General features: G+C 44.8%; 1 protein-coding gene across 1 annotated transcript in view; it reads left to right on the top strand.

Annotated features, from left to right (window-relative positions):
* CLEC20A (C-type lectin domain containing 20A) overlaps nucleotides 1-27,929 on the top strand; it is a 141,230-nt gene that overhangs the window by 20,281 nt on the left and 93,020 nt on the right. The window contains exon 3 of the mRNA XM_069634796.1: nucleotides 26,740-26,847. Within this exon, the coding sequence (XP_069490897.1) occupies nucleotides 26,740-26,847 (108 nt within the window). The remainder of the gene's footprint in view (nucleotides 1-26,739; nucleotides 26,848-27,929) is intronic.

The raw sequence follows: 27,929 nt of genomic DNA, 5'->3' as shown, positions 1-27,929 counted from the left end.
CGTTTTAGACATTACAGTCTACAAATGCCCATGCTGCCTTTGTAAATTGCTTTCTAGGACAGGAAGAGGCTCTCAAAACCCGTGTGTTACCCATATGGACAGTGCTAATAAAGCACCGTCAGGTCCTATTAAAACGAGCATCAACCAATCAGGATCTTTTAATTGGGAGTTTTTTAATCAAGCAACCATGATCTTGTGGAGGCGAAAGCACTTTATAGTCAACCATCTGAACTGTGAAGATGGTAAATATACTCAGCTTCCAGGTCGACTCATGTAGTCGGAAGCATGGCTGTATGACCTGCCCTGCTACTGTACCACACACACTCAGTGACGGTGCGAACTGGGACAACAGCCCTGTCAAATTCCACACTCGTGATCTGTAGGTTACACAGCAGTCTGGCCAGTAAGTGCAATGATCCATTGAGCCAGTTTGCCTGCTATAATTGCGGGTCATTACGAGTCGAGCGGTAGGGGATACCGGGCCGGTGCCGGTAATCCCCTACCACCCGATTCCGAGGTCCCCTAACGGGAACCGCAAGGGACGTGTGGTCGGACCACACGTCCCTTACGGATCCCGTTAGGGGACCAGGCCGCTAATTAAAGGCCTGCTATTAGCAGGCCCGTAAATAGCGCCTTCCCCATTCCCCATTCCCATTGAGCCCTTTAGGGGCTCAATGGGAATGGGGAATGGTTGGTGCAATGGGGACTCTCCGGTCCTGCCAGGGTAGGACTAGACCGGTAAGTCCGCATTGCACCACACCGGACTCGTTCCCGTTATTGGAGGCAGTCATGGCGCAAATAGCACCATGACTACCTCCAATCTCGTAATGACCCCCATTGTGTTGCCTGTAATGCTATTATGCCCACCATATCACTTCACAGAGCTCTGAAACAATACGTTATCAAACAAGTACTCAGAGACAATAAGAGTATAGGTGCAATTCAATATATTTTGTTAGTTGTGCTGAAAATCGCACTACATGCAGGGTGCTCCCTTACTAGCCATCATGCAAGGGCTGCCCGTCGAAGAATGCTGAGGCACCATTTTCAACCAAGAGACAAAAAAAAGAGTGTTTTGCAATCAAAGCTGCCCATTTTCCTGCCTGCTCCTAGCACACACCCTATGTGGGGCCTCATTACAATTACAGTAATGTGGAAAAAACGGTGGTGATTTAATTATTTTGTCATTTGTATGGCGCACCTAACCCGTGGGCATCTGGGCGCTTTTCTTACATGTTAGGAGATACAATTGTCTTCTTGGTTACGAATGTACAAATTCAGGACACTTATTAATACATTTGTTTACATGGTAATACAGTACTTTACAGGGTTACAAAGGACGTCCCGTATGGACTTATGGCGATACAGCTATTTACATAATCATGGTATGGTAGATTGTTTCATGACGCTAATGAACACAGTTGTTTACATGGTAATACAGTACTTTACAAGTTACATAGGAACTTCCCATATGGGCTTGTAACTGTGCAGTTATTTGCATAATCATAGGTTGATAAATTAGTTACCCCGGCCTTGTGTAAAGAGATGTGTTTTCCATTGTTTACGGAAGATCCAAAAGGATTCTTCGGCCCTTAGTGTGGCTGGCAGAGTGTTCCACTGTTTGCTGGCTATTGTAGGGAAACTGCTGCCTCCTGCTTTCTGGAGTTTGAATCTCGGTGTGGGGAGTGGGTGCATGTAGGCTGCTCTAGTAGGCCTGTTGGTAATGCATAGGTAATTCCGTTACTGCCGTTTTACCAAACTGCCATACTATAGGTTTGGTGGTAAGATGGAGGATAAACCTCCAGCAAAATGCTGGAGGTAAATCTTCCACCTTACTTCCAAACAAATCAGCAAAATCGATAGATTTACCTACCACTTGTGGATTTACTCAGAAATTCTTGGCTGCATCCTATGGACTCCAAAAAATGGGGACTTACACTGCCTAACCAGGGACGTCATTTGGGGGTCGCCAGAGGTCGCAACTGCGATCTCTGAGGTCTCCCTTGCGACCTCTGTGGTCTCCCTTGCGACCTCTGTTAAAAAAAAAAGAAATAAAAAAAAAACATTTCGTTTTTTTTTTTTTTTTTTTCGTTTTTTGTAATGCATGGTCCTGGAGTGGCTGTCATGTTCAGGCCCTTTAAAAAAAAATAATAAGACAAATAAGAACAGGAGTGCCACAAGTCTAACACTTTCAGCACTGACCCTAAATAAGAAAGAATAGGAAACCAAATAATGTGTCTTTCTGGAATTCTGTACAATAATTGCTAAACTCATTAAAGGTTTATTTCAGGCACACTTCAGGGGGTGAGTCACTGATTTAGTCTGTTCTTAAACGCCTCAACTCAGCCTTTAATCCTTCTGAGGTCGATAAATGAGTACCAAGACAGGTTGGGTGATATTGGGTGTATATTTTTTCTATATAAAGCGCTTAAGTGTAAGTGCTATATAGTAACACATCTTTTGGTCATGGACGTCTGCTTGCATTCACAGTAATTTGGTAATATGGGCCTATACACACTGACCTTAACGCTACATATGGCAATCCATTCTTGCATGAAATGTACATCACATTATAGTGATATCGTAACCATATTTTTCGTACTGTACAATGCTGTGATGCCACTTCCTGTTTTGGCAACGGGTGAAAGGTTCGTGTTCCATCGCTTCCCGCGATATCACTTCGGGGTGGGGTCAAATGATATCAGTTCCTGTGATGTCATCAGGGGTCAAGGGTCGTGTGATGTCACTTCCGCTACCCCTGGCATTTTGGTGAAATGACGTCCCTGTGCCTAACGCCACTTGTAATCCCGCAGTAAATCTGCAGGACCAAGTGGCAGTAATGGTAATTTACTACTGAAATACAGCCAAACTTGTAAGGAGGCACTATCAAGAGTCAACAGGAGAATTCCCCGGTGGGCTATACCCGTGCCCCCAAACACCAGTCAGAGAGAAAATACAAGATTTCCTAACCAGTCATTGAGGCCACAGGTGAGGACTGGAACTGCAGCAGCGGATCCCAGCAGCTAAAGAAGAACAAAAGGGAAAAGGTTAACTTCACTTTTAGCACAGAGTATTAAGTGCCTGTGAGTGAGGAGCACCAGCTGTAGATAAAGAGGCGAGCAGCCCCCCCCTACGGAAGGAGGCGAGCATTGAGGCCCACTTTTACTGGGTGAACTCAATTCTAGTGGTCAGTCGTAATAGGTAAATGTTCGGAGTCAATGTTCCCATTGCAGAACAGTTCTCGGGGCAATATCCAGGGAAAATCCCCCAAAACACAAAAAAAGTTCAAAGTGTACAAAAGGTCCATGAGAGAGTACCGATATGCCAAAACAGAAGGGTAATCCAAGCCAAAATCCAGGAAAGAAGAAGCAAAGGTCAAATGCCAAAAATCGTTAAGTCAAAGTACCAAGTCTTCTAAAGCCAAGAGTAATCCAGGAGGCAGCCCAGTAGAACACGGGCAGGAGTAAAAAAAACACAGGAGGCAGAGAAACAAGATGAAACGAGCCACACACCACTCACCGGAACGTTGAGAAGCACCATTATGCAATTTGCCAATGCTTTTGTAGTGCGTCCTGGTTGGGGTCATGTGAGGGAGTAGCGCAACGTCCTTGCGCTGTGGTGTCAAGGAGGCGCCATGGCAATCTCCAAGCATGGAGGAAACACAGTACAGGGAGGTGGAGGGAAAGCCCATCGTCGCGGGCAGGCAGAGCGGGAGCCCTGCGGCAACCCTGCAGAGACAATGGGCACTGCAAGGAAGAGGCTGAGGAACCCACTAGCCAGAATGAGCGCATGGGAAGAGCACAACCCTGGGAGCCGGTGAGGCCATGACAGTTTCCCCCCCTAATGACCCACAACCTCGTGGGCTCAGAGGATGGTCTTGATGAAAACTGGAAACGAGATCATTGGTGTGCACGTTCTCAGTGGGTTCCCAGGTTCACTCCTCCAGACCATATCCCTTCCAATCAATGAGGTATTGTAGATGACCCCTACAGTAAGGGGAATCAAGGATGGCATGTACTTCATATTCGTTAGTAGACCCTTGAGCTAGAGGAATGTGTGGCACAATAATGCGAGTAGAGGGTGGGCATGGTTTTAAGAGGGACGTGTGGAACACAGAATGTATGTGCCAGGCAGATGGCACTGCCAGATGGAAACAGAAAGGGTTGATGACTTTGGTTACTCTATAAGGGCCTTAAAAGTGAGGAAGCAGTTTACGGCAACCCGGAATATGACGATACTGGGCCTTATTACGAGTCCGGCGGTAACCGAGGCGGTAAAACCGCTGGTTACCGCCGGACTCGTATTACCATTCCGCCTCCGTGATTCCCGGAATTACCGGGGCATTACAACCCCGGTTTTCCGGGAATCACGGAGGCGGAATGGTGTTAATCCCCATTCCCATTGAGTCCTATAGGACTCAATGGGAATGGGGATCATGGAAACACCGGCGTAATGCTGCCGGTGTTTCCTCGTCCGCCTGCAGGCGGGCAGTGTTAAACCCGCCAGGTCAGACCTGGCGGGAACATCACCTCCCACCTGCAGGAGTTGTGATCGCCCGGAATGGAAACAACGGTGGCGGCGGGTTTACGGTGGCGGCGGGCGATTTGTAATGAGGCCCACTGTGTTGATAGCCAAACTCTTTCACCCGTCTCATAACGGGGGGATGGGCGGCAATGATTGTCCGCAGAGCGACACATGGCAGCTTGGGCTTCCTGAAGATGACTAAGGGTTTGTTTGTGGATCACGCTAATGTCCTTAATGCAGGCGTCTGCAGCAGGACTAGAAGTAGATGGTACATCCTGTATTGGTAGAGTACAGGGGTGTTGGCCGTACAATGAATAGAACGGAGAGAAACCTGTGGATGAAAGGGGTGCATTGTTGTAAGCAAATTCTGCATTGCAAAGTACACAAAACCAGGTTTCCTGATGTTGTAGACAAAGACAGCGTAGATATTGCTCTAATGTCTGGTTTACCCGTTCCATCTGCCCATCAGTTTTAGGGTGATAGGATGAGGAAAAACGTGCATCGATGCCTAGCAGTGAGGTCAGTGCTCTCCAAAAATGTGAGGTAAACTGAGAACACTGATCTGAGATGAGAACAGAAGGGAGGCCAAACAGGCAAAATACATGACAAAATAATAGATAGGCCAGTACAGGAGCACAAGGGATACCAGTGCAAGAAATAAAGCGGGCCATTTTAGTAAAGCTATCTATCAGAACACATATTGTATCATATTTCTGGATCTTGGGGAGACCCGTTATGAAGTCCATCGAGACCATGTACCAGGGTTGATAGGGTACCAGCATGTGTTGCAAAAGACCTGGTGGTTTGCCTCTGCGATGTTTACTCTGGGCACAGATAGAACAATTGGCGACATAGTCAATAGTGTACCGGCACATGGAGGGCCACCAACATCAGCGCTGAAGGAGAGCCAAAGACCTTTTTTGTCTGGGATGCCCATTGATAGACGCATCATGGGACCATTCCAGGGCCTGCTGTCTGTTATGGTGATCGGTAGAAACAATTGATTCTGGCCAAAAGGTACACCTTCATGTAGTGTTGCATTCCCATTCTTGCTGTGTTTCCGGATGTTGGGAGACCCAGTCGTGGATCTCAGAACCCAAACTAGGCGGTGGTGTACATAAACAAACAAGATGCACCTTCCCTAGGATGATGACAGGCAACACAGGAAGGGCACTGCCCCCAGGAAGAGGAGATAACATATCCGCCTTGTCATGGGCTGACCCCGGATGGTGTTTGATACAGAGGTCGATAGCGGCAAAGAATAGATGCCAGTGGACTTGCCGACTGTTGTTACACTTCAAGGAGGCCAGATCTTGGATATTACGATGATCTGAATACACAGTCATCGGTCATTTGGCACCAAGCAAATTATATCTCCAGACACGGAAGGCGTCTTTAGTCGCCAACAACTCCTTCTCCATGAATGTGTAGTGTAATTCGGATGAGGAGAACTTGCGTGAATGATAGGCCACCGGATGTAAAAGACCGGAGTTCAGACATGTTTGCGATAAAACAGTGCCTAAGGCAAATGAGGAGGCGCCTGCCTCTACCACAAAAGGTAGATCTGCATTGGGATGTTGTTACACTGGAGCGGTAGTGAAGGCTGTTTTTAAGGTATCGAAAGCTTCTTGTTGAGGCGTTGACCAAACATAAGGCACTTAGTCAGATGAGAGCTCTGGCGTTGAGGAGGCACCATGGCAACCTCCAAGCGTGTAGGAAACACAGTGCAGGGAGGCAGAGGGAAGCCAATCGCCTTGGGCAGGCAGAGCGGGAGCCTCGTGGCAACCCTGCAGAGACCGTGGGCGCTGAAAGGAAGAGGGAGAGGAACCCCTGGCCCTGAGCGAGCACAAGGGAGGAGCGCGAACCCTGCGCCCGGGAGCCGGCGAGGACACGACAGGCATATACTCACTATACTCATACTTTGTCAGATCAATGGCTGTTTTGTGCTTGTACCCATTTTCATTCATTCATTTCGTCCGTCCTTGAGTTGGTTCATTTGGCCAGGCCAGTTAGCTAGAGGTTACTCCAGAAAACGTTATTTATTAAGATGGTGCCAATTTAGTGAGAGGTTGACAGTTTTATTTCGAGTAATGTCATTGTTGGCACCCAACAGGTCATTCCATGGAGTGGTCTTGACACCACAGGGGAGGACGTCGTTAGAGCTTTCTGTAAAGGAAGAGCTACCAGAGTAAAATGGTGAATTGTGTTTTTTGCATTTACGATAGCTCTGTGAGTTGAGCTCCTGCTGTGGACATGTGTGTGTATTTTGCACAGCATATGTATGAATTGTTGTGATGACTCAGACCTTCACTCTTCTGAGGTTTACCCACTGAGTACCATCATGTGTGCTAATGGTAACACCTATTATTAGACCCCTTAGAAATAGGGACATGATCCCAACACACATGATGGGGAAAATACACATGCTACTACTAATTACAGTCAATAACTAACAGAACCTTTCCTTATACTGTGAGGAACCTGGTATTATGTTTTACTGCCTCTACACAACTAGAATACCTCAAAATCAATACAAACCCTTTATAATGGTACTTATTATATGTACCATAGTTTAACTCTGGTACACACACACCTTTAGCCACGTATTGACTGAAAGAATAAAACTTTCTGAAAATTCATCATCACCTTTTATACACAAAATCACAGTCACGGAAACGTAATTTCACACCTTCACACAACCTAATCTAAAGTCCAAACTGTTGGCTTTCCAGAGACCCATTCCACTGTACCAGGCAATTTCTCCTGTTTTTACTTTTGGCTATTTTGGGGTGCTCTAACGCCACCTATGAGGCAAAAGTATTGGCGTAGCATAGGAACAGAAGATATGGGGGAGATGGGATACATAGCCTATAGGTGTTCTTTGGTTACGTGCCTGCTGCTTCCACACCCATGGCATGCTTTTGATACTGAAATGGAAGATCTTTTCATCTTTTTTTGTCTTCTCAATCGTGGTAATGTAGTATCCAATACTACATTAGATTAAAAGACCAGAAAAACAAGTATTTCATTAGTATTCTGTTAGTAATCGACTAGAATTCAGCTCGCTGAATAGTCTCCATATAGTAGTCTGTTTAAAAAGGATGCTATTAAATACTGACAAAGACTAACTATAATCTACCAATTCTATAACAGTTAAGTACTACATGTAGTATTCAACTTTGGTAAGTGATTAAGGCCTATGGGCATTCCATCTGCCCAAAACACTCCCCCATCGACCTATTTGAGCTGGCACTATTGCAGTAACATCATCCGAATAACTTAAATATGCCCTACATACCTATTCATTACTTGAAACATATCTTTTTTTAATATATACCCTAGTAAGTAATTATGGCGACTTTACAGTGTGTTTTGAGATGGTCATGTGATAATCTGAAAAGTACAGTAACATCAACATAATTGCTTACATAAACCCTATATATCCAGTTACTACTTCAAAACTAACCACAATTTCTGCAGGTTAGTGATTACTGGTCCTTCAGCCAGATGTATGTGAGTTGGCCTATGCAGCACTAAAGGGGATGGCTACACAAAAAACAACATTATTGGCTTTGGCAATGCTTGCCTTCTTTGAGACAGGATCATTTCAGCAGGTACAACATAGAACAGAATATTTGCACAAAATTAAGCAGCCAGTCTCGATAGCCTACTGCGAAACCCTATTCGGCAGCAGAACGCATTCATTTTGAAATACAATTGCGCTCTAAAGACGTGACATGCCCAGTGATTTTCACGATCCATTGAGAAATCTAACAATCACAACAGAGCCCTAGAAGTAAACACTATCGGCACTTCAACTCCTTTCCTGATCTGGCTCAAAACAGCCCCCAACCCTCATGTACAAGCATCTACAGTAACATTTGTTTTGGCATCTGGATCAAATCTATACAGCATACCTCCTACTTCATGGGTCTAAATGCTGTCTCCTCCTCGCACCACAAAAACTCCTTCCTTGCCATGAGGGGATCTTCAAGAACCGCACTCTTGGCTACAAAATTCCTAACACATTTTGCATAATCTTCACTCATTCCCAAGAATGATCTCACATCATCCTTGTTCTCTGTAGATTTCACCTTGAGAATAGCATCCACCATTTCAGGCTCGTTCTCCAATACCTCCTTTGTCAGCACATGTCTCAAGTAAGATACCCGATGTACCTTAAATTGGCATTTCTCACTTTTCACCAAACCTGCTCCCTCCAGTCTCCTCAAGACCGTGTGCACCCTCACATCATTCTTGTCCTCACTGTTCGCCCCCATGAAAATGATATCCTGAAAACATTTGACACAAGGAACATCCCCCAGCAAGTCCTCCATCAGTCTATGAAACACTGTAGATGCTGATGCTAAACCAAACGGCATACATCTGTACAGATATGCTCCCTGTAACGCTCACCTGGTATCCACGGGGACGTCATTCAGCCTGTTCTGACCTCTTACAACTTAGAACCCTTCCCTGGAGTCTACTCGACTGGAGACTGGGCCTGAAACACAGGATTGGTAGAGTTTAACTCCCTATTGTCTCTGTGTGCTTGAACCCCTTCTTCCCCGGGGTCCAACCCTTCCCTTTGATCCACAGCTCACCTTGCTTTCTTGGAAAGTGTGCTCTCCGTCCTGCTTTCAGCGCAGGGGTGCGTTGATTGATGCGTGCTCGCTGCTGCCTAGTTACTTCACTGGCAAGAGTCCGACAGGTAAGTATAATGAGTCTTTTGAACAGTTCTCTAACTTCGTTCCTTTCCTTCCTTAAATGATGGCCGGCGTCCGGGGATGGCGACGTGCTGCTGAGATGAGTAGCGCTGAAGGTGAGTGAGAGCTCGATGCGAGATGAGACCCTTTCGTATTTGTATTGAACTGAGTTCTTTTTCTGTGTCTTTTAGGTGCCGTAATGTTTTCAGCGTGGATGCCGGTTATGAAGAAGAAATGCGGTGAGGAAGCGCGGTATGCGGCACCGCTAGATGTTTCCACGCTAACATGGAGTGTCTTTTCCCTTTTGCAGATGGATGAGAAGTTCCGGAGACAGAGTTCCCTCAGAGCGGCTGGGATTCAGGTAAGCATTTGAAGCTCGTACAGTCTTTAAAAATAAGCAAAGATTTGCTGAATGCTTACTAATGCCTTTTTTCTGTTCTTTTCCCTTTTCCTTAGGAAGCGGTGTGCCGGGATGGGAATGACACCGCCGAAGATGCCCGCAGAACAGAAGAAGCGATGAATGATGGGCAGAAGCGCCACAAGGTAAGGCTGTTCCTAACGGTGTTTTTATTCTTGCAGGAGCTGAGCGCAGAAGAAAGATGCAGGCCTACTGGAGACCGATCTGAACACGGTGAGTGTCACGCTGCAGGTGCAGAAAACACAAAGCATGTTTCTCAGCCTGGGCTTGGCTTAAATAGTCTCTGGGTACCCCAGGTGTCTCTGGGCTGAACCACACCCAAAAGACTAGACTGCACATGCAGTTCTGGGAACCGAAATATGTGGGGGCATCCATCTTGTCCCCATCAATGCACTACAAGTCCAATCCTCAATGTTATCCTATGGGAGTGAGTGAGTCTGGTGCCACAAGCGCCAAGTCTGACTCCAAGTGGGTCTTTAGAGGGATGGAGAGACCCTTGAGGGCCATGTAGGTGAACGTGGCCTGGCTCCAGCCTGACATCTTGGAGGGCTGGGGACATGAGGGGCAGGAATCATGACAGCACTCCCCCCAAGGCCCCTCTCAAGGTGGCTCTTCTGTCTGGTCCTGGTTTGTTTGGATGGTTTTGATGAAATCGTCTAAGCAAGCGAGGTGCATGGATGTACTACAAGGCTCCCATGTCCTGTCTTGTGGACCATACCCCTTCCAGTCTACTAAGTAATATAATTTGGATCTGACGTACTTTGAATCCAGGATGTCCTTGACTTCGAATTCTGGCTCCCCAGCGACTACTACTGGCTGCGGTGGCGTTGCTACCCGGGTCTCAGGTTGAACAGGTTTAAGGAGAGACACATGGAACACAGGGTGAATCTGCATGTTTGACGGCAAAGCTAGTCTGACCGCCACAGGATTTATCACGGAGGTGACGGTGAATGGACCCAGGTATCTTGGACGGAAAGTTTGGGTTCCTTTAATGGACACGTGTTTAGACGCCAGCCAGACTTTGTCTACCACTTGGTGGTTGGGGGCCTTTGCTCGGTGTTGATCAGCAAACTTCTTTTGACGATTCTTAGCTTGAAGTAAGTGTTCAGCTGCCCTTTTAAAGGTTTGAGAAATGGTTGTGTGCAAGGTTTTGACTGCTGGCATTTCCAGGGTTGTAGGAACGTCCAACTCAGAAGTACGTGGGTGCCTGCCATACATGGTATAAAAGGGTGTCTACCCAGTGCTGGTGTGTAGGGAATTATTATAAGCTTATTCAGCTATCCATAATAGGTCGAAACAGCTTCCTTCAGCTTGGTGTAACATGCAACACAGATACTGCTCGAGCGTCTGATTTGTCCTCTCAGTTTGACCATCGGTTGAAGGGATGGTGACTGGTGGATAGCCGGATGTCGATCTGGGCCATAGAGCAGCATTTTCTCCAGAAGTTAGATACGATTGAGTACCTCGGTTTGAGACTAAAACTGAAGGAAACTCATGGAGCCGTACGATGCCTTCAAGAAATACCTTTGCCAGAGTGGAAGCATTTGGGAGCCCCTTAAGAGGAATGAAATGTGCCATTTTTGGAAATAGGTCCACGACCACAAGAATAGTGTTAAACCCTTGACTGGGTGGTAAGTCAGTAATAAAATTGAGGGACAACGTGTGCCAGGGTGCTGGTGGGATTTCCAATGGTTGTAATAGCCCAGCCGGTTTCTGCTTGGATGACTTGTTTTGAGTACACACTCCACAAGATAGGATGAATTGGATAATGTCTTTACGTGGGCCACGTGGGCCACCAATAATTTTGTTTTACCTTGGCTATGATTTTAGCGATTCCGGGGTGGCCCTCGATCAAGGAATCATGATAACCGGACATGACTTGTTCTCGTAGTTCTTGGTTTGGTAAGAATAAACGATTCCTGAAGTAGGGCAACTGATCTTTTATCATGTAATATTCTCCTTGTGCACTCCACGCTTGTAATTGCTCCAGACTCATCAGGTTTTGGATTTCTTCATGTAATTCTTTCTGAGTTATGGTTGCTGTTATTCCTAGGAGCTTGTCACTCGGGATGATTGCTATTGGGCCAGGGGTCTGATACCTTTGCTCTTCCACCCCCATACGGGAAAGGGCATCAACCTTCCCGTTTTTCACCCCTGGTCGAAATGTAATCATGCAGTCATATTCAGCAAAAAAAAGAGCTCAACGTAGTTGTCGTGAGGATTGGGCCTTTGCCGTTTTTAGGTACTGGAGGTTCCGGTGGTCAGTTATTATGGTGGTTGTGTGTCTGGCGCCCAAGAGGTAATGCCGCCATGCCTTAAAGGCTGACTTAATGGCCAGGAGTTCTTTGTCTGTGATAGCGTAATTGAGTTCAGGGGGTGTGAATTTACGCAACCAGAAGGCAACAGGGCGTAACTGGCCCGTTTTGGGGTCCTTTTGTGAGAGGACAGCTCCCATAGCCATGCTTGAGGTGTCAGTTTCCACCAGCTATGGGAGATCAGGGCGAGGGTGGCGTAAGATTGGGGCAGATGTGAATCTTGCTTTGAGTTCCTGGAAAGCTTCCTCGGCTTCTGTTGTCCACTGGAACTTTCTGTTGCTTTTCGTTAGCAATGATGTGATGGGATGCACGAGTTGCGAAAATCTTGGGATGAACCGGCGGTAGAAGTTTGCAAAACCCAGCATACTTTGAACCCCCTTGAATGAATTTGGGGATGGCCAGTTCACGATAGCATCTACCTTGTGTACATCCATTCGGATTCCATTCGGGCTGAGAATAAAGCCCAGGAATTCCACCTCGGAGACGTGGAATGAGCACTTTTCGAGCTTGGCGTAGAGCTGGTGTTGACGGAGTTTCTCCAATACGAATCGGACGTGTTTAACGTGGTCCTGCTTTGATGCGAAATATACTAAAATATCATCGATGTACACTAGAGCACAGACATCAATCAATTCCTGTAGGACATCGTTCATGAAGTATTGAAATGCTGCAGGCGCGTTGCAAAGGCCAAAGGGCATTACTTGATATTCGTACAAGCCGTATTTGGTGCGAAAAGCGGTTTTCCATTCGTCCCACTGTTTTACACGAACAAGGTGATATGCCCTCCTCAGGTATAGTTTTGTGTAGATTTGGGCATCTTTGACTTGATCAAGCAATTCAGGGATCAGTGGCAGGGGGTAGCGGTTTTTACGGTAATCTGGTTCAGTGCGCGATAGTCGAAGCACGTTCTCAAGTCCCCCTCCTTTTTTGGTACGAAGAATAGAGGACTGGCTGCTGGAGACTTCAAGGGACGGATGAACCCGTTGGCCAGGTATTGGTCAAGATAGGCCTTCAGGTGCTGGTTTTCTGGTTCCGTGAGTGCGTAAATTCACCCACAAGGGATTTGTGCACCGGGTATCAGGTCGATTTGGCAATCTGATGGTCTATGCGGTGGCAGGGTATTAGCCTGTTCTTTCTGAAAGACATCTTGAAAGTCCTGGTATTCACTTGGTAGGGTGCCGATTGCTACAGTCGCAAGGGTGGAGGTTCTGGTGTCTATTGGTTGTTTCTCTTGGCGATTACATGTGTGGACACAAGTCTCGGGAAAGGCCAATTCTTTTGCTCGGCAATCGATTTGAGGATTGTGAGCTACCAACCATGGCATTCCCAAAATCAACCGGAACTGTGGTGCCTTAATGAGGTCGAAAACGATAGATTCTTGATGTCCATCCTGGCACAGAAGGGTTAAAGCTGCAGTGCATTGGGATACTGGAGCAGAAGCTATTTCTGTGCCGTCGACAGTGGTAACAGTGTCGGTGGTTGATTTACGGCATAACAGAAGCCCCATCTTTGCCGCAATATCCTGGTCGATGTAATTCACAACGGCTCCACTGTCAATGTACGCTCTTACTTCGTGCATCCGAGATGGTTGTTGGTGATTGATCAAGACCACAGATAGTGCAAAATGAGAGGTCTGTAGTTCACTTTCTTCGCTCAACAAGTGGACCCCTACACCTGTCGGGCTGGGGAGTTTTCCGATTCCTTGATGGTCTCTTCCTTGTCCATGGCCCCTACCGTCCTCCTCGGTGGCTTCACAGGGCCCTCTTTAAGGAAATGACCTGACCTTCCACAGTACAGACATAACTGCTGCTGTCTCCTTTTATCCCTTTCCGCTTTAGTCAAGGGGGATCTGACCCCCCTGATTTGCATTGGTTCTCCTGAACCTTCCGTTGTGCGGGCAATATTGTTCTTTGAACGCACATACATAGGGCGAGGGTCCGGTCTGGTTCGATCTGCTCTTCAGTCCTGCAACCTATGATCCAGTTGAACAACAAGGTCAATGAATTCTGAGCAGTCTTTCGGGGGGTTCACTACTTGTGCGAGAACATCCTTGAGCTCCCCCCGCAACCACTGATGAAATAACGTGGTTCTCTTCTCCACTGGCCATTCTGCTTCAACTACGAGTCTATTGAACATGGCTATGTATGTTAATAGATCTTGATTCCCTTGGCGTAGGGACAGAAGTTTGTTGTCTAATGCCTGCCCATGAGTACGACGGGCGAAACAGCTTTTCCATCTCCTGCTGAAAGCCCCTGAAGTCATGTAGCAAAGGATCGTCTTGTCGGGTCACAAAGGGTACAGACCAGTCCGCAGCGCTACCACTCAGGTAGGATAGCACAAAAGCGACCTGTGATTTGTTATTCAGAAAGGCCCCTGGTCTACAAAGGAAGTGCAGGCGGCACTGGTTCATGAACGTTGCAAACCTCTTGGGATCCCCCGTAAATCGTTCGGGTGGGGCCAAGGGAACTGCCCCAGGAAGGGTTATCTAAACGGGGTTGGCTGATGGTGCTGGCATTGAGGGCACACTTCCCGGCAATGGTGCATGCCCTGCTTGTGACTGGAGAAGTTGCCGGCTTAAATCATCAGTGCATTCTTTGGCTACTATCAGCTTTCTCCTCAGGGTGTTGGTCTCCTGCCTGGCTGCATGTACTTCGGAAAGTAGCTGCCCCAAAATGTGGGCTAACTGGTCAGTTTCTGACGTTTCCATGACGCCCAAGTGGATTTTGATGTGAGGCTTTGTGTTCTGTAACTCTCACCTGGTATCCACGGGGACGTCATTCAGCCTGTTCTGACCTCTTACGACCTAGAACCCTTCCCTGGAGTCTACTCGCAGCCGGTCAAGTGGCACAGCGAGTAGAGCGCTCACTTTGACATCCGTGCAGATCCTGTTAACGCAGGTTTGAATCCCGGCAGTGCCAAACTCAGCCTTTCATCCTTCCGAGGTCGATAAATGAGCACCACACACCGTGGAATAATAAGCAGCGCTCAGATACCTGAGGGTTCGTAGCGCTATATAAATGCCTAATTATTATTATTATTATTACTAGACTGGAGACTGGGCCTGAAACACAGGATTGGTAGAGTTTAACTCCCTATTGTCTCTGTGTGCTTGAACGCCTTCTTCCCCGGGGTCCAACCCTTCCCTTTGATCCACAGCTCACCTTGTTTTCTTGGAAAGTGAGCTCTCCGTCCTGCTTTCAGCGCAGGGGCGCGTTGATTGATGCAGGCTCGTTGCTGCCTAGTTACTTCACTGGCAAGAGTCCGACAGGTAAGCATAATGAGTCTTTTGAACAGTTCTCTAACTTCGTTCCTTTCCTTCCTTAGATGATGGGCGGCGTCCGGGGATGACGACCTGCTGCTGAGATGAGTAGCGCTGAAGGTGAGTGAGAGCGCGATGCGCGATGCGACCCTTTCGTATTTGTATTGAACTGAGTTCTTTTTCTGTGTCTTCTAGGTGCCGCAACGTTTTCAGCGTGGATGCCGGTTATGAAGAAGAAATGCGGTGAGTAAGCGTGGTATGTGGCACCTCTAGATGTTTTCACGCTAACCTGGAGTGTCTTTTCCCTCTTGCAGATGGATGAGAAGTTCCAGAGACAGAGTTCCCTCAGAGCGACTGGGATTCAGGTAAGCGTTTGGAGCTCGTACAGTCTTTAAAAATAAGCAAAGATTTGCTGAATGCTTACTAATGCCTTTTTTCTGTTCTTTTCCCTTTTCCTTAGGAAGCGGCGTGCCGAGATGGGAATGACACCGCCGAAGATGCCCGCAGAACAGAAGAAGCAATGAATGATGGGCAGAAGCGCTGCAAGGTAAGGCTGTTCCTAACAGTGTTCTTGTTCTTGCAGGAGCTGAGCGGAGAAGAAAGGTGCTGGCCTACTGGAGACCGATCCGAACACGGTGAATGTCACGCTGCAGGTGCAGAAAACACAAAGCATGTTTCTCAGCCTGGGCGTGGCTTAAATAGTCTCTGGCTATCCCAGGTCTCTCTGGGCTGAACCACACCCAAAAGACTAGACTGCACATGCATTTCTGGGAACCAAAATATGTGGGGGCATCCATCTTGTCCCCATCAATGCACTACAAGTCCAATCCCCAATGTTATCCTATGGGAGTGAGTGAGTCTGGTGCCACAAGCGCCAAGTCTGACTCCAAGTGGGTCTTTGGAGGGATGGAGAGGCCCTTGAGGGCCATGTAGGTGTTCGTGGCCTGGCTCCAGCCTGACATCTTGGAGGGCTGGGGACATGAGGGGCAGGAATCATGACACTCCCATTGGAGTAATAAAATCTATCTATGCCCAAGACAATGGGTGCAAATCTGTTATATCACCCCACCTCAGCCATGGTTATTAACATTTTGTTTACCTTAAGCAACAGGTATCTCTCCACTCATATGCTCTGGTTTAAATCCCTAAGATCTACACACAACCTTATACGACCATCTGGCTGTTGCGTAACAACTATTGGAGAAAGCCATTCACTGCACTCAATTGGCTCGATGATCCCCTCCTGACACTGACCTTGTAATTCCAGCCCCACCATCTCTCATTACACCAGTAAGGAAGGCATGGTATCAAACAGTGAAGACAGGCGCACGTGATCACAGTTCAAGGGGGTTTATTAAACATCAATTGGGTGGTAAAACCCCTATCTAACCCTAAATCTAATGATGGGAGCAAGCTGTGACCATCAAATAATAATAACGCAGTCCTAGTGGAGTCTTTGTCAAAATAAAAGGGCCTATACTAATAAACCTATTGCCAATCCTTACTTCTAAATACACAAGAGTGTGGGACAATTGTGTATTCAAAACGGAAAGTGTTCAAGAAATAATATGTCAGGATAGTTGAGCAGTTGGCTTTCCTTCCCCATGTTTTCAGCATGGGACAAGGCGGCATGTTGAGCTTCACACACTATGGCTTGTAGCCCACGAGGAAACAGTTCAAAACATATGTGTCAGGGCCTTCTGCCAAAACGTCTTTTCCATTAACAGTCTCTTACTGCAGAGTGCCTGTCGTAGCAAACAAATATCAAAGTTCCACTCTTCTCAGGATTTTCACATGCACAAGTTCTCGCTTTCAATGTTCATCATTGGTCTCCCTCCTTTAGGCTTGGATCCCTTTTTACCATAATGTTTACTCTTGGTCCCCCTCAGTCAGGCTCGGACCATGGATCTCCCTCGTTCGAACTTGGATCATGGATCTCCCTCATTCGGGCTTGGATCATAGATCTCCCTCGTTTTGCTCAGCTTTTTCAGAAACGGGTCTGTTAAAGGTACTTTTGAATTTCCAATTGTATTGTCACTTTTAGACTAATTGCTCACATTGCACCAACCATAGCACTGTGTTGTGACTGCCACCATGGTTTCCCATTTACTCTGATTCTTCTGAGTTTCATGCTGCTGTGTCTGTAACAAGTCATTGCTTACACTCAGGGCTTGCATGAGGTATGGCCACCCTGTATGGACTTGCGATCAAGTTGGCATCACAGCCATCAATTGCTGTCAGAGCCATTAGGAGAAGAACGCTGCCCACATCATATCAGTGATACACATCAGTTTCCCTCAGAATAGGTCTGGATCATTAGAAGGGTCTTGGTCTGGGTTGACTCCTCACATTGTTTGGGAATGTTTGGTGATACAAACTATGATGGGTGCATTTGCATCTGAAAGTCCCCACACATCGCCAATTAGCTACCCAATTCTGATCTTTTTTCCAGGATTTCTGGTAGACACTGAAAAGTGATTAATGGAAAGCTATGGAGTTATTACAACCACTGGCATTGATCTGTGCAGCTTCTATTTTTTTCAAAATTTTTGTTTTTTATTATTTCGTTTAGTTTATAACAACCATTTTAAAAGAGAGGGCGCTAAATCAGCTGTTTGGGCTGCTACAATCACTTCTTGGTTATCACATTTACTCTATCCAAGTTCATCTTTAGTTTGAGTAATTGCAGTCCATTTAATTTTGTGTTCCTTAATCATACTTCAGGCAATTGTCGATCTCACTCTCATATGAATCCATAAGCATCAAATTCATTTTGCACAAGAAGTTCGCCAACGCATATGCTACTTTATAGTTTGCATTGGCGAGCATAGTCCACATGTCTTCTCCGCTGAGTGTTGAATTTTGCGTTACCACATGGCCTAGATGCATTGATCTTATCGATCTCAGGGCAGGACAGAACAAGGTTAAGTGCTTCAGTGTCTCTAGATGTTTTCCACAATATCGACATGTCAAGTTTGCGCCACTTTTTCTAAATCTAAGATTTAGGCCCTCATTACAACTCAGGCGTTAAGGGTTAACGCCACCGTTAACCCTTAACGCCTGATTCCCACCTTAACGCCTGCTTTTTGCAGGCGTTAAGTTCCATGGTGCTAAGGCACCTTGGTGCTAATTACGGCACCGTAATTTACGGTGCCGTAATTAGCGCCTTCCCCACTCCCATTATGCCCTATGGGGCAAAAATGGGAATGGGGAAGGGAAAATGGGAAATGGGGATTTACCGCCCCACTCACCTTGTAATGGGGCGGTAAATCCGCCATCCACCATGGTGTAAACGTAGTTTACACCATGGTGGTAAAGTTGGTGCACTTAGCACCTCAGTTGTAATGAGGGCCTTAGACTTACTTTTGTGTCAAATAAATTAAGACGGAACTTCAGCATGAATCTGTGATGCTTAATGTTTGGGGCTTTCACCATATATTGAGGTCGTTTTTTCCGGTTTTTCCCTTCTTTTGCTGCGTCTTCCATCAATTTATAGTGATTTCTGTCGGCTATTGTTGTACACCAGTCCAGCTGCCATAGTTTTTTTTTCACCTGGTTTGGATTTGTTTTAAAGTTTTGCAGTCTGTTTGTTGCTCTTTTAGATGGTTTACGCAAGCCACAGCCCACTTTGCTGGAACTGAGTCGGAGCGCCCATTCACTAAAGTCAGCTAGAATGTCAAACTGTGGTGTACGATTGTCGATGATGGTCTTTCTATATATGGAGAGCATATTCCAAAGGACTCTCGCGTTTATCGACACCAGACTTAATTCATATCACAAGCATGCAGCTGGCAAGCCTTTCCGTAGATTTAATATGTGTCTCCAGTATAGGTTTTCTAATAGAGGCCATAGCGCAGAGGGAGCTCCTAGCACACATTCTGCTCCATAAATTAGAGTTGGTACTGTTTTCTGATTGTAATGAGCGATCACAGGCTGTAAGGAAAATTTGCCATATTTCCTGTTTATTATGGCACCTTGACATGCCAGTTGTTTGCATTTTTGCTTTATGTTTTCCACCCAAGGATCGTCGTTCAGGTTGGTGTTTATCCACATGCCAAGGTACTTAACCTTTTTTACACATTTCAGTGGTTCATTATTCAGCCACAATGTTGGTTCATTGATTTTATGGCATCTTTTTGCTCTTGTGAGGTCTTGCAAGACCAAGATTTCAGATTTTGCTGGATTGATTCTTAAGTGGTTTTCAGTCACGTAGCTTTCTAAGGCTGCTAGTTTCCGTATGAGACCAATGGGCGTCAGGTCCAACAGGACAATGTTATTTGCATAGAGTAGCCAATCTAGTGTATTGCTGTTAATTTTTGGAGGAAATGAGCTAAAGGCACTAAGTGTTTTTCCGATGTCAAGTAAAAATAGGCAAAATAGGGTGGCCGCTAACGGGCATCCCTGCTTTACACCATGATTGGTCACTTGGCGTACTCAAAGTTCCGGCATTGTCCAGTCTGATTTTGATTTCCATCTCTGTATGAAGCTCTTTAATGGGACCTAGTAGCTTTTCAGGACAGCTCCATTTCGTTAGCTTGGCCCATAATAGTTTGCGGTTGACAGTGTCAAACGCGTTTGACAGGTCGACGAAAGCTATATAGATTTTCTTTTTTTGTCGTATTGCTTCCATCTTCAAAAAATGTATGATGATTAAGTTTAAACTACAGCCCACTCCTTTTACGGAACCTGACTGCCGTGGGTCAAATCTGCTGGCTTCTTGAATCCACTTTAGAAGCTGTCTCTGTAGTTGTGTTGCAAATATTTTGCCCAGCACGTCGAGGAGCGCGATCGGTCAGTAGTTCTTTGGGTCCGACCGTATACCTTTCTTAAAAATAGGCACAACAATAGCGCTCTTCCACAATGTCGGGATCTTTCTGTGCCGTGAAATTGATTCAAACAGGACATAGCAGAATTCTGTCCAGAAATCTGGATGTTGGTTCAGAAGGTGGTTTGTAAGCCCGTCAGGTCCAGGCGCTCTGGAGGTGCTGAGTCTCATGATGTTACTTGAGATGTCGTCTTTGTCGATCTTAATTGCTCACTTGCACTCAGACAATGGTTGGCTGATGTCATTTGATCCTAGGGTTGTAAATGGTTTGGTGTAATACTCAACCCATGTTTTTTCAGACACCGTATTAATTATTAGCACTCCTTGTGGTGCCGTCATGTCATTCAGAAGCCAAAAGGCGCTTGTATTTCTTTTGGCGAGTGTTTCCATCATGAGCTCCGCATCACATTGCAGCATAATCGATCTGTGGCTAATTAACCAATCTTTATATCGTTGTTTTTCTTGTTTGGTCACTCTTTTGCATTGTTCCAGCGGGAGATTTTTGCATTTTATGACTGCTTTATTTAGTTCTTTTTTCTTTCTAGCTACTTCAGAGTCCCATACGTGTATTTTTTTAAAATCTGGTTTTCCTCTCTTTACATCTGTTTCTCGGTATGTTTCCAATAAAGCAGTGTATTCTATCCGATCTTCCTCTTGTTTTTTTTCTAAGGATTTTAGCTGGGAAAGCCTCATTAGATCTCCTAACCTTAGGCAATTACGTCCTGATTCCACTGACAGGTGCTCTGTCTTAGCACTTTCTCCAATTTTATGCTGATGTCTTTCGATGTCGATTTTGAGCATGTGATGGTCACTTTGCAGCATCTTTATTACTTGGATCCTGTCAACCTGAAGTGTAACTTTTTCGGATGCAAACATGTAGTCAATCGTTGACATTTGATGTTTTCTCTGCCACGTGGATTGCGATGGAATATCACCTAAGATGTTCCCATTTAGCATCTTTAGGTTCCAGACTTTCATTTCACAAAGCCATGCATCCACAGCTCGATAGCTGTTTCTTGATTTAAATTCTTGTTTGGCGGTCTTGTTTTTATGTTGGCAATCTATGTTAAGATCCCCACAGATTAATATATTCACATCTTCGTTTTTCTCGTAGATGGCTGTTATCACCCTTGAAACATGATTAATAAAGTGTTCCCATTTCATTGCATCATGTTGCCAATATATATTCATCACCACAAGAATTTTGCCTATATTTCTCAATTGAACTGGTAATAGTATAGTGACAACTTGCAAATAAGGGGATATATTTTCATTATGTAGAATTCGTGCACCGCTCTCTGTTTTTACCAGGGTAAGAAGGCCTGCCATTGGCCGACCTTTCAGCCTCGCAGAGGCTGGATTAAATGCAATCTCGTATCCGTCCGCAATCGGTGTTTTCAAAAGCCAAGTTTGCTGTAGGCATAGTATATCTATGCCTCGTAGTGTCACTGGTTCGGCATTAAATAGATGCACATGTCCTCTTGTATTCCACAATCCATTTAATTATTCTTGATGCCCTCTGTGTCATTAAGGGGAACAGCCATTAAGCAAATCACCCTTAGTCCTGACACTAATGGGAACAGTCACGCCCCCTCTACACAGGAGTACACAGGAATACAAGGAACCCCAGACCGGATTATGCCGTGTTGGGAATAATCAGTGAGGAAGAGCTAGCAGTAGGTAAAACAAAACAAATAAAATAAAGTTCCAACAAGTGATGAATGAACGGACTATTTGGAACACACATAAACGTTTTGTTGAGTGGAACTTCATATTTTCTTGACATCTTGCAGGACAATTCTAACTATAAACAGCTAACATTTGGAAGTTAGTTGCACTCACTAAAATAATGCCATTCTGAAACTAAGTATTTTACAATGGCTGCAGGGGAATTTGTGTAAAACAGTCTGAAAGTGTTACAAAAATGATACAAACATATTCATTACACATTGTATTACCTTGCGCTTGAATACAATTAAGGATCAGACACATTTGCAATTAAGACCATATTTAGCTTCTAGTTACAAGGTATCTAAAACTGTTCAAATTATAAAATGGAACTAAATGATCATTTGACCCTTTCCAAGGATAATAGTACTTTCAATGGTTACACTGCTAATAAAACAAAGTACTGCATCATCAAACTAATGAACCAAAAACCTTAGTCAATCTAGCTTTATTCAAACAAACTACCAAGCCACCAATTAGCTATCTGAAATGAATATGCCAAAACGTGTTTCAAACAGTGGTGTCAATAAATATCAACAACTGCAGATATGAGCTTCTTCAGGGCATAACAGTTACATTCATGCAAACAGAGGAATTATATAATTTTTTATCAATTACTGCGAAAGCTCAATGTAAATATTCTTGTTTCGAAAAAGGCAGTTCCGTTCCAAATAAATTGATCTAGGTTTGATGTTGTGTCTTTTTGGTTGAATCAAATCCACTATTCACTATCCACTTGATATCTTGATCATTTTCAAAATTGACTAGTTCTTAACACTACCATATGTTGTTTGGCTGATATTATGGCTGATAATGTTATCCTGAATTTAGTAAAATTAGGTTTCCACCAAATTGAATGTAGTCCCTACAAATTGAATGTAGTACTCTGCTTGTATATGGAGATACTAACATGGTGCAGCTTGATGAGTGCTCCCTCATGCCTTTGGCCTCGCATGATTACGCGTTGCATGCCTATGCCATACACTGACTGCAAAGCCAGCGCTTGCGGCACTATGCAATTGCACAGGTCACCCATGCCTTGCAGCAGCACTGCTTAGCCTATAACAGATGAATGCCTTACAGTGCGTCAGATTAAATACTTCAGGAACCCGACTATCATCCATGGCAGGCGGCCTCTTGATCTGACTGCACTCAGTTAAGACAACTGAAGGACACACACATTTATTCAGGCAAGAACGCAACATCAACTATCCCCTGCAAATTGCAAGCGAGTCTGTTGGCAGCCCTGTAACCCGTTCACGCTCTACCGTAAGCTCATAAGATTGCCAAAGGGGGTTATTTATTTATTTATTCTTTGGCATTGTAATGCGCCCATGCGCATTACAATGCCAAAGAATTGTACCGTAAGCTCATAAGATTGCCAAAGGGGGTTATTTATTTATTTATTTATTCTTTGGCATTGTAATGCGCCCATGCAAGTAAGTCATCTCAGAGCACTTGGAGGCAAGAGGACAGTCGAGAGAAGCACTTAATGAATCCAAGGAATGAATGATTCTCATGCAGAGATATTTGTATATATTCCATTTCAGAGGTGGGCTTCACTCCATTTAGTCTTGAAAATACAACCGACTTTCTGTTGATTTAATCAGTGTTTTATATAAATAATAAATAGTTATGGAAAATGAGTTGAATATTATCCAGCTCAAACTCTCATAACCAATGTGTAATGATTTAACACAATCTGCTAGATTCAGGGCATGTAACCTTTCACTTCCGACTGTTCCCCTCCGGGAATGTCTCGTTCAAATCCAAATGCTGTGATATTTTCCTTTAATATTTCTAAAGTGTAATAAATCAACAGTTCACAGTGTCTTCAAGATCGCCATAATCGACGGTTATGTGACATAATAGAAAATAGCCTATACGTGTTGCTGTTCTTTAATCACATCGAATATGCATCCTCAGTTTACAAAGAGTGCATTTTTGTGCAAGCCAAGAATTTGTATGTTAAAATATGAACCTGTAATACATTTGCTGGGCATGAGACAAGATATAATAAAGCTTTATAGATCTCGCCCGAGGGCCGTACTCAGAGTTATGCTCCGGCCTTGAACAATGTATGAAAGCCCATAACGAGAGTACTCCCAGAGGGCGAGGTCCATAAAGCTATTAGAACCCATAGCCAAACACAAAACAAGTTTATGTAAAAATATATCTTTTTTGGGGTGGAACATAAATATTCCATGAGGAATATGTAAGTTTACAAAAAAACATGAAAAATACCATGATACTAATATGTCATGCTTATTACATGGAAATTAAGCTGGTTTTTAGCACTTTATGCTGAATTGTAAATAGGTAAAATGCATGAAATACGATGCCTATTTTGAAAAAATCATACAGCTGGTATTATATGAGGCCAGTTTTTAAATATTGTATTTTGAAATGAACCTATTTTTTCATAGGAACTTGGTTGCGACTGTAGAATTTTATACAGGAGGTCTGTCGAACATACTAAGTCTCGATCATTTCTTTGTATAGCTATATGATAAGCCTGGGAGATCGAGACTATACCAAGTGCCCTTTATTTTTCTCTGATACTTATTCATAGTACATCATTCATTTAAACTAACGAACGAACATGTAATTTCTCAAAATATCATTTTAAGGAAGGCCATTAGAGGGGATGAAGCACTGTTAGTGCTCGACCGTTTGCCAAATTTGCAGGCTATACGAAAACTCCCGCTCTAAGAAAACGTCGCAGATTGACCAATGGGAAGGATTATCCAGCTGCCCAGGGTTCTAATGAAGGTTACATTACAACACATGTATGATGTGGGAGCTCAGGTGCCAACAACCGTTTCATTGTAAAAAATCAAATTCTACAAGAGGGTGAGGTTATCAAATTTGCACACGTGCACCAAAATCCACGAGTGAGGCTGATCTCCGAAACGAGCAGACCCTTAGCTTTGCATTTTTGTTAAACTTATTTAAGGCATTTCTGATGAGAAACACCTACATAGTTTCAAATTGCCATTTGGCATTAATGTAAACTGGTGACTTACAATAAGATGTGCGATGGACAATGATCAAGGCTATTATAGGAGTGATCAAAGATGTCGGAATTGGATATTGGAGGGGATTGGGATCTTATCCCCCTCTACCTCCTGCTACTTACCTTCCCCAAGTTCCTGAAGGAATTGAAGAGGAATTATCCTCCCAACACACCGTGGACTTTCCAGTGTGATTCGAGGATGTAAGTCAGAGGAGCACAATGGGTCTTCTTTTCTGAATAGCTGTCCCACGGGATGCATGTTTTGAAAGAGAGGTAGTGGTGAGTCAGAGAGGGAGTGGTGGGCCATTGTTCAGAGAGTGAGCAGTGGGTCATTGACGGAGTGGTGGACCAGAAAGAGAGCATAGTGGTAAAGGTCCGTTAGGGAGCGCTGGGCCAGAGGCCAATGAAAGAGCGGTAAGCCAGTGAGGGAATGGTGGGCCAGAGAGGGAACTGTGGGTCAGAGAGGAAGTGGTGTGCAAGAGGCCAGAGTGTGAGTGATGGACCAGAGAGGGTGACTTGGGGAACAGGGGGCGAGCAGCAGATTAGGAGAGAGGATTGGGGAAGAGCGCAATAGACTGAGAGAAAGGACGTGAGATTCAGCAGGACAGAGCTGTAGTGGGAACAAAGGGGAGACTGGGACAAAGAGATGCTAGGGAAGAATGAAGAACTAGAGCGTGCAAGAGGAACTGGAGAGCATAAAATGGGCCCAGTTGAGAGAGCGTTAGGGCCTGGGAAGTGCACGTTGTTACTTGCCAATTTGACAGTGCTAGTGAACATACAAACCTTTTTATTGAAAAAATAGACAAAAGCCAACAAATCATCGAATGAACCTCCCACAATATTAGCCCCCCTGCACGCTACAATGCACATCGCCCCTATGGACTGAATTCCTTTCTCTCTCTCTCCATCAGACCTCCTAAAAACAATTGCTTCTCTGAAACCTACTTCCTACTCTGACGACATAATCACAGCCGCCATCATTGAACAACTGATGGGCCCGGTACTCAAAGCACTTCTCAGCATCATGAATGCCTCGCTCACAGAAGGGTCATTCCTGTACACCATCAAGACTCATCTCATATGACTTATTTTGAAATAAATGACCCTAGACTCAGAAGACCTGGCCAACTACTGCCCCATTATATACCTTCTGTTTATTGGCAAAATCTTTGAAAAAGCTATTTGCTACACAACTACTCACCAGAATCAAAGTAGTACTAGTTGCAGAGAAAGACTTGGAAATGAACAGGACGTCAAGAGAGTTGCCCACAGAGTGAGGGTAGGTTATGAAGAGAGTGGATAGCATGTTCATTGAGAAAAGATTGAAGGTCAGTTTTTTGCAGAGTGTTAGGAGAAGGAAGGTTAAAGTCACCTGAGAGGAGGAAGTAATGTGACGGCGAGAGAGAATCGAGGAGCTGTAAGGAAGAGCAACAGTTGAGAGTGTATTGAAAGGCGATAGGAGGGGATGTGGCATTGGGGTCAGCTGGGACGTTAAGGCAGGTAGAAAATAGGTGCCCGACACCACCCCCTTTGTTCATGCAGCAAAGGTTGTTCCAGGTCAGGTTTGATGTACCCCTGGTGTTTTCCTTCTGATCTAGGACTTGTAATTTCAACTTCCCCTTTAAAATGTAATTGCGGAAGTATGCAAATGCAAAGAAAGAAAACAGCACTGGGTGACCTTCTCACACATGACATGTGACAGCTTGACAATTCTGAGCTAGAATTTTTAACACCTACTGGTCTGGGAATGAGGCAGGAATATTGAACACCTTCTCATATCTATAAAACCCAGATGGAGCTCAATTGCAAGGTCCTCTGTCCTCAAATTGTTAATTTTCTGTCCTGTATTATGGATCTGCGCAACAAGAAAACTTTCTCGCATTTATATACATTGTTCTTACCATTCTCATTTCTACTCCTTATTACCTCGAATTCTGCTTTTCCACAGATCCTGGGGGGACAGAGACCAGCAGAGTGCCTCCAGCCAAAACAGAATTTCCAGCCACCGGTGTCCAGATAGCAGAATCCACGCCTAGGATTTTTAATTTTGTATCAGGTATTGTCATGAGCCTGTAATTGCAGAATGTTTGTCCCCTCAATTTCCCCACAAAATAATTAGCCCATAGCGAAGGGCTGATATGTAGTTACAAAACATTCCTACATATGTGTTGTTGGTAAGATAGAGCAGTGAGTAAAGCACATGCTTCAGTGATCTGTGTTCACCTGGCAGGTCACAAGGACACATTCCAGCAGGAGTGGCTTGGCTCTCCACCCGTCTGATGTTGATACATTGAATAACATTAGGTTAATCAATCCGCCATTAGGTAGCAAAAATGTCTATGATTATAGCACTCAGAAGTATGAGGAACCAGTATAAGGTGCTTCATAAAAATGATGATGAATCTCGCTTTCTCTCTGGCTATGTGCATTGCTGACTGAAAATTCAGACAATCTGCAAAACATGGTGAGATTTGCCTGAGATAGTTTTTGCATAGTTGCTAGTCAAAACGTGATATATAACATTTTATTGGAAACAACATTTCTGGGCTCTATGTCCATACCTTTGTCACACTCTAACACCACACTTTCACCCCTTTAGAAGATTGTTTCTCCCGTAAGTGTGCTATCAAAGTTATGGCTGCACACAATTGTGTATGCCCGAACGTTGGGTAGAATTGGTTAACGGTGACCAAAGCTAAGAGTTGCTGAAAATGGTCAGGCAATAGAACATTTTATGTAACCTTAGCCAAGGTATAGTACCTGGCAAATTATGAAGGGTAATGCCCCATTCACATCCACAATCAATATTCTGCTGTCAAAAAAAGTATGACCTGTGAAACACAGAGAGAGGCAAATTCCGCCCAGGAATCAAGCACATTGAAGCTGGTGGCTCTACTATCACTCCTGGCGGAAGCCTTCTTGTTCTTTGTGTCTACTAAATGAAAGTGCTTCCTCTAAGGTACTGGGGCGCGGATCCCATTTACTGAATCCAGAAAAAAAGGCAAGGATCACTTAATTTACTCTCATAAGGACTTGCATTGCACAGGCCAATGCACAAAACCATCAAGAACTTTGATAACAATTAGCATCTGGTTTCTGAGCAGTTACTCCATATGGTTCTCAGAACGTGTGCTGTTT

Source organism: Ambystoma mexicanum, chromosome 1q (assembly GCF_040938575.1).
Source record: "Ambystoma mexicanum isolate Mex_15411 chromosome 1q, UKY_AmexF1_1, whole genome shotgun sequence".
NCBI lineage: Eukaryota > Metazoa > Chordata > Amphibia > Caudata > Ambystomatidae > Ambystoma > Ambystoma mexicanum.
This window is presented reverse-complemented; position numbering and strand designations above follow the sequence as displayed.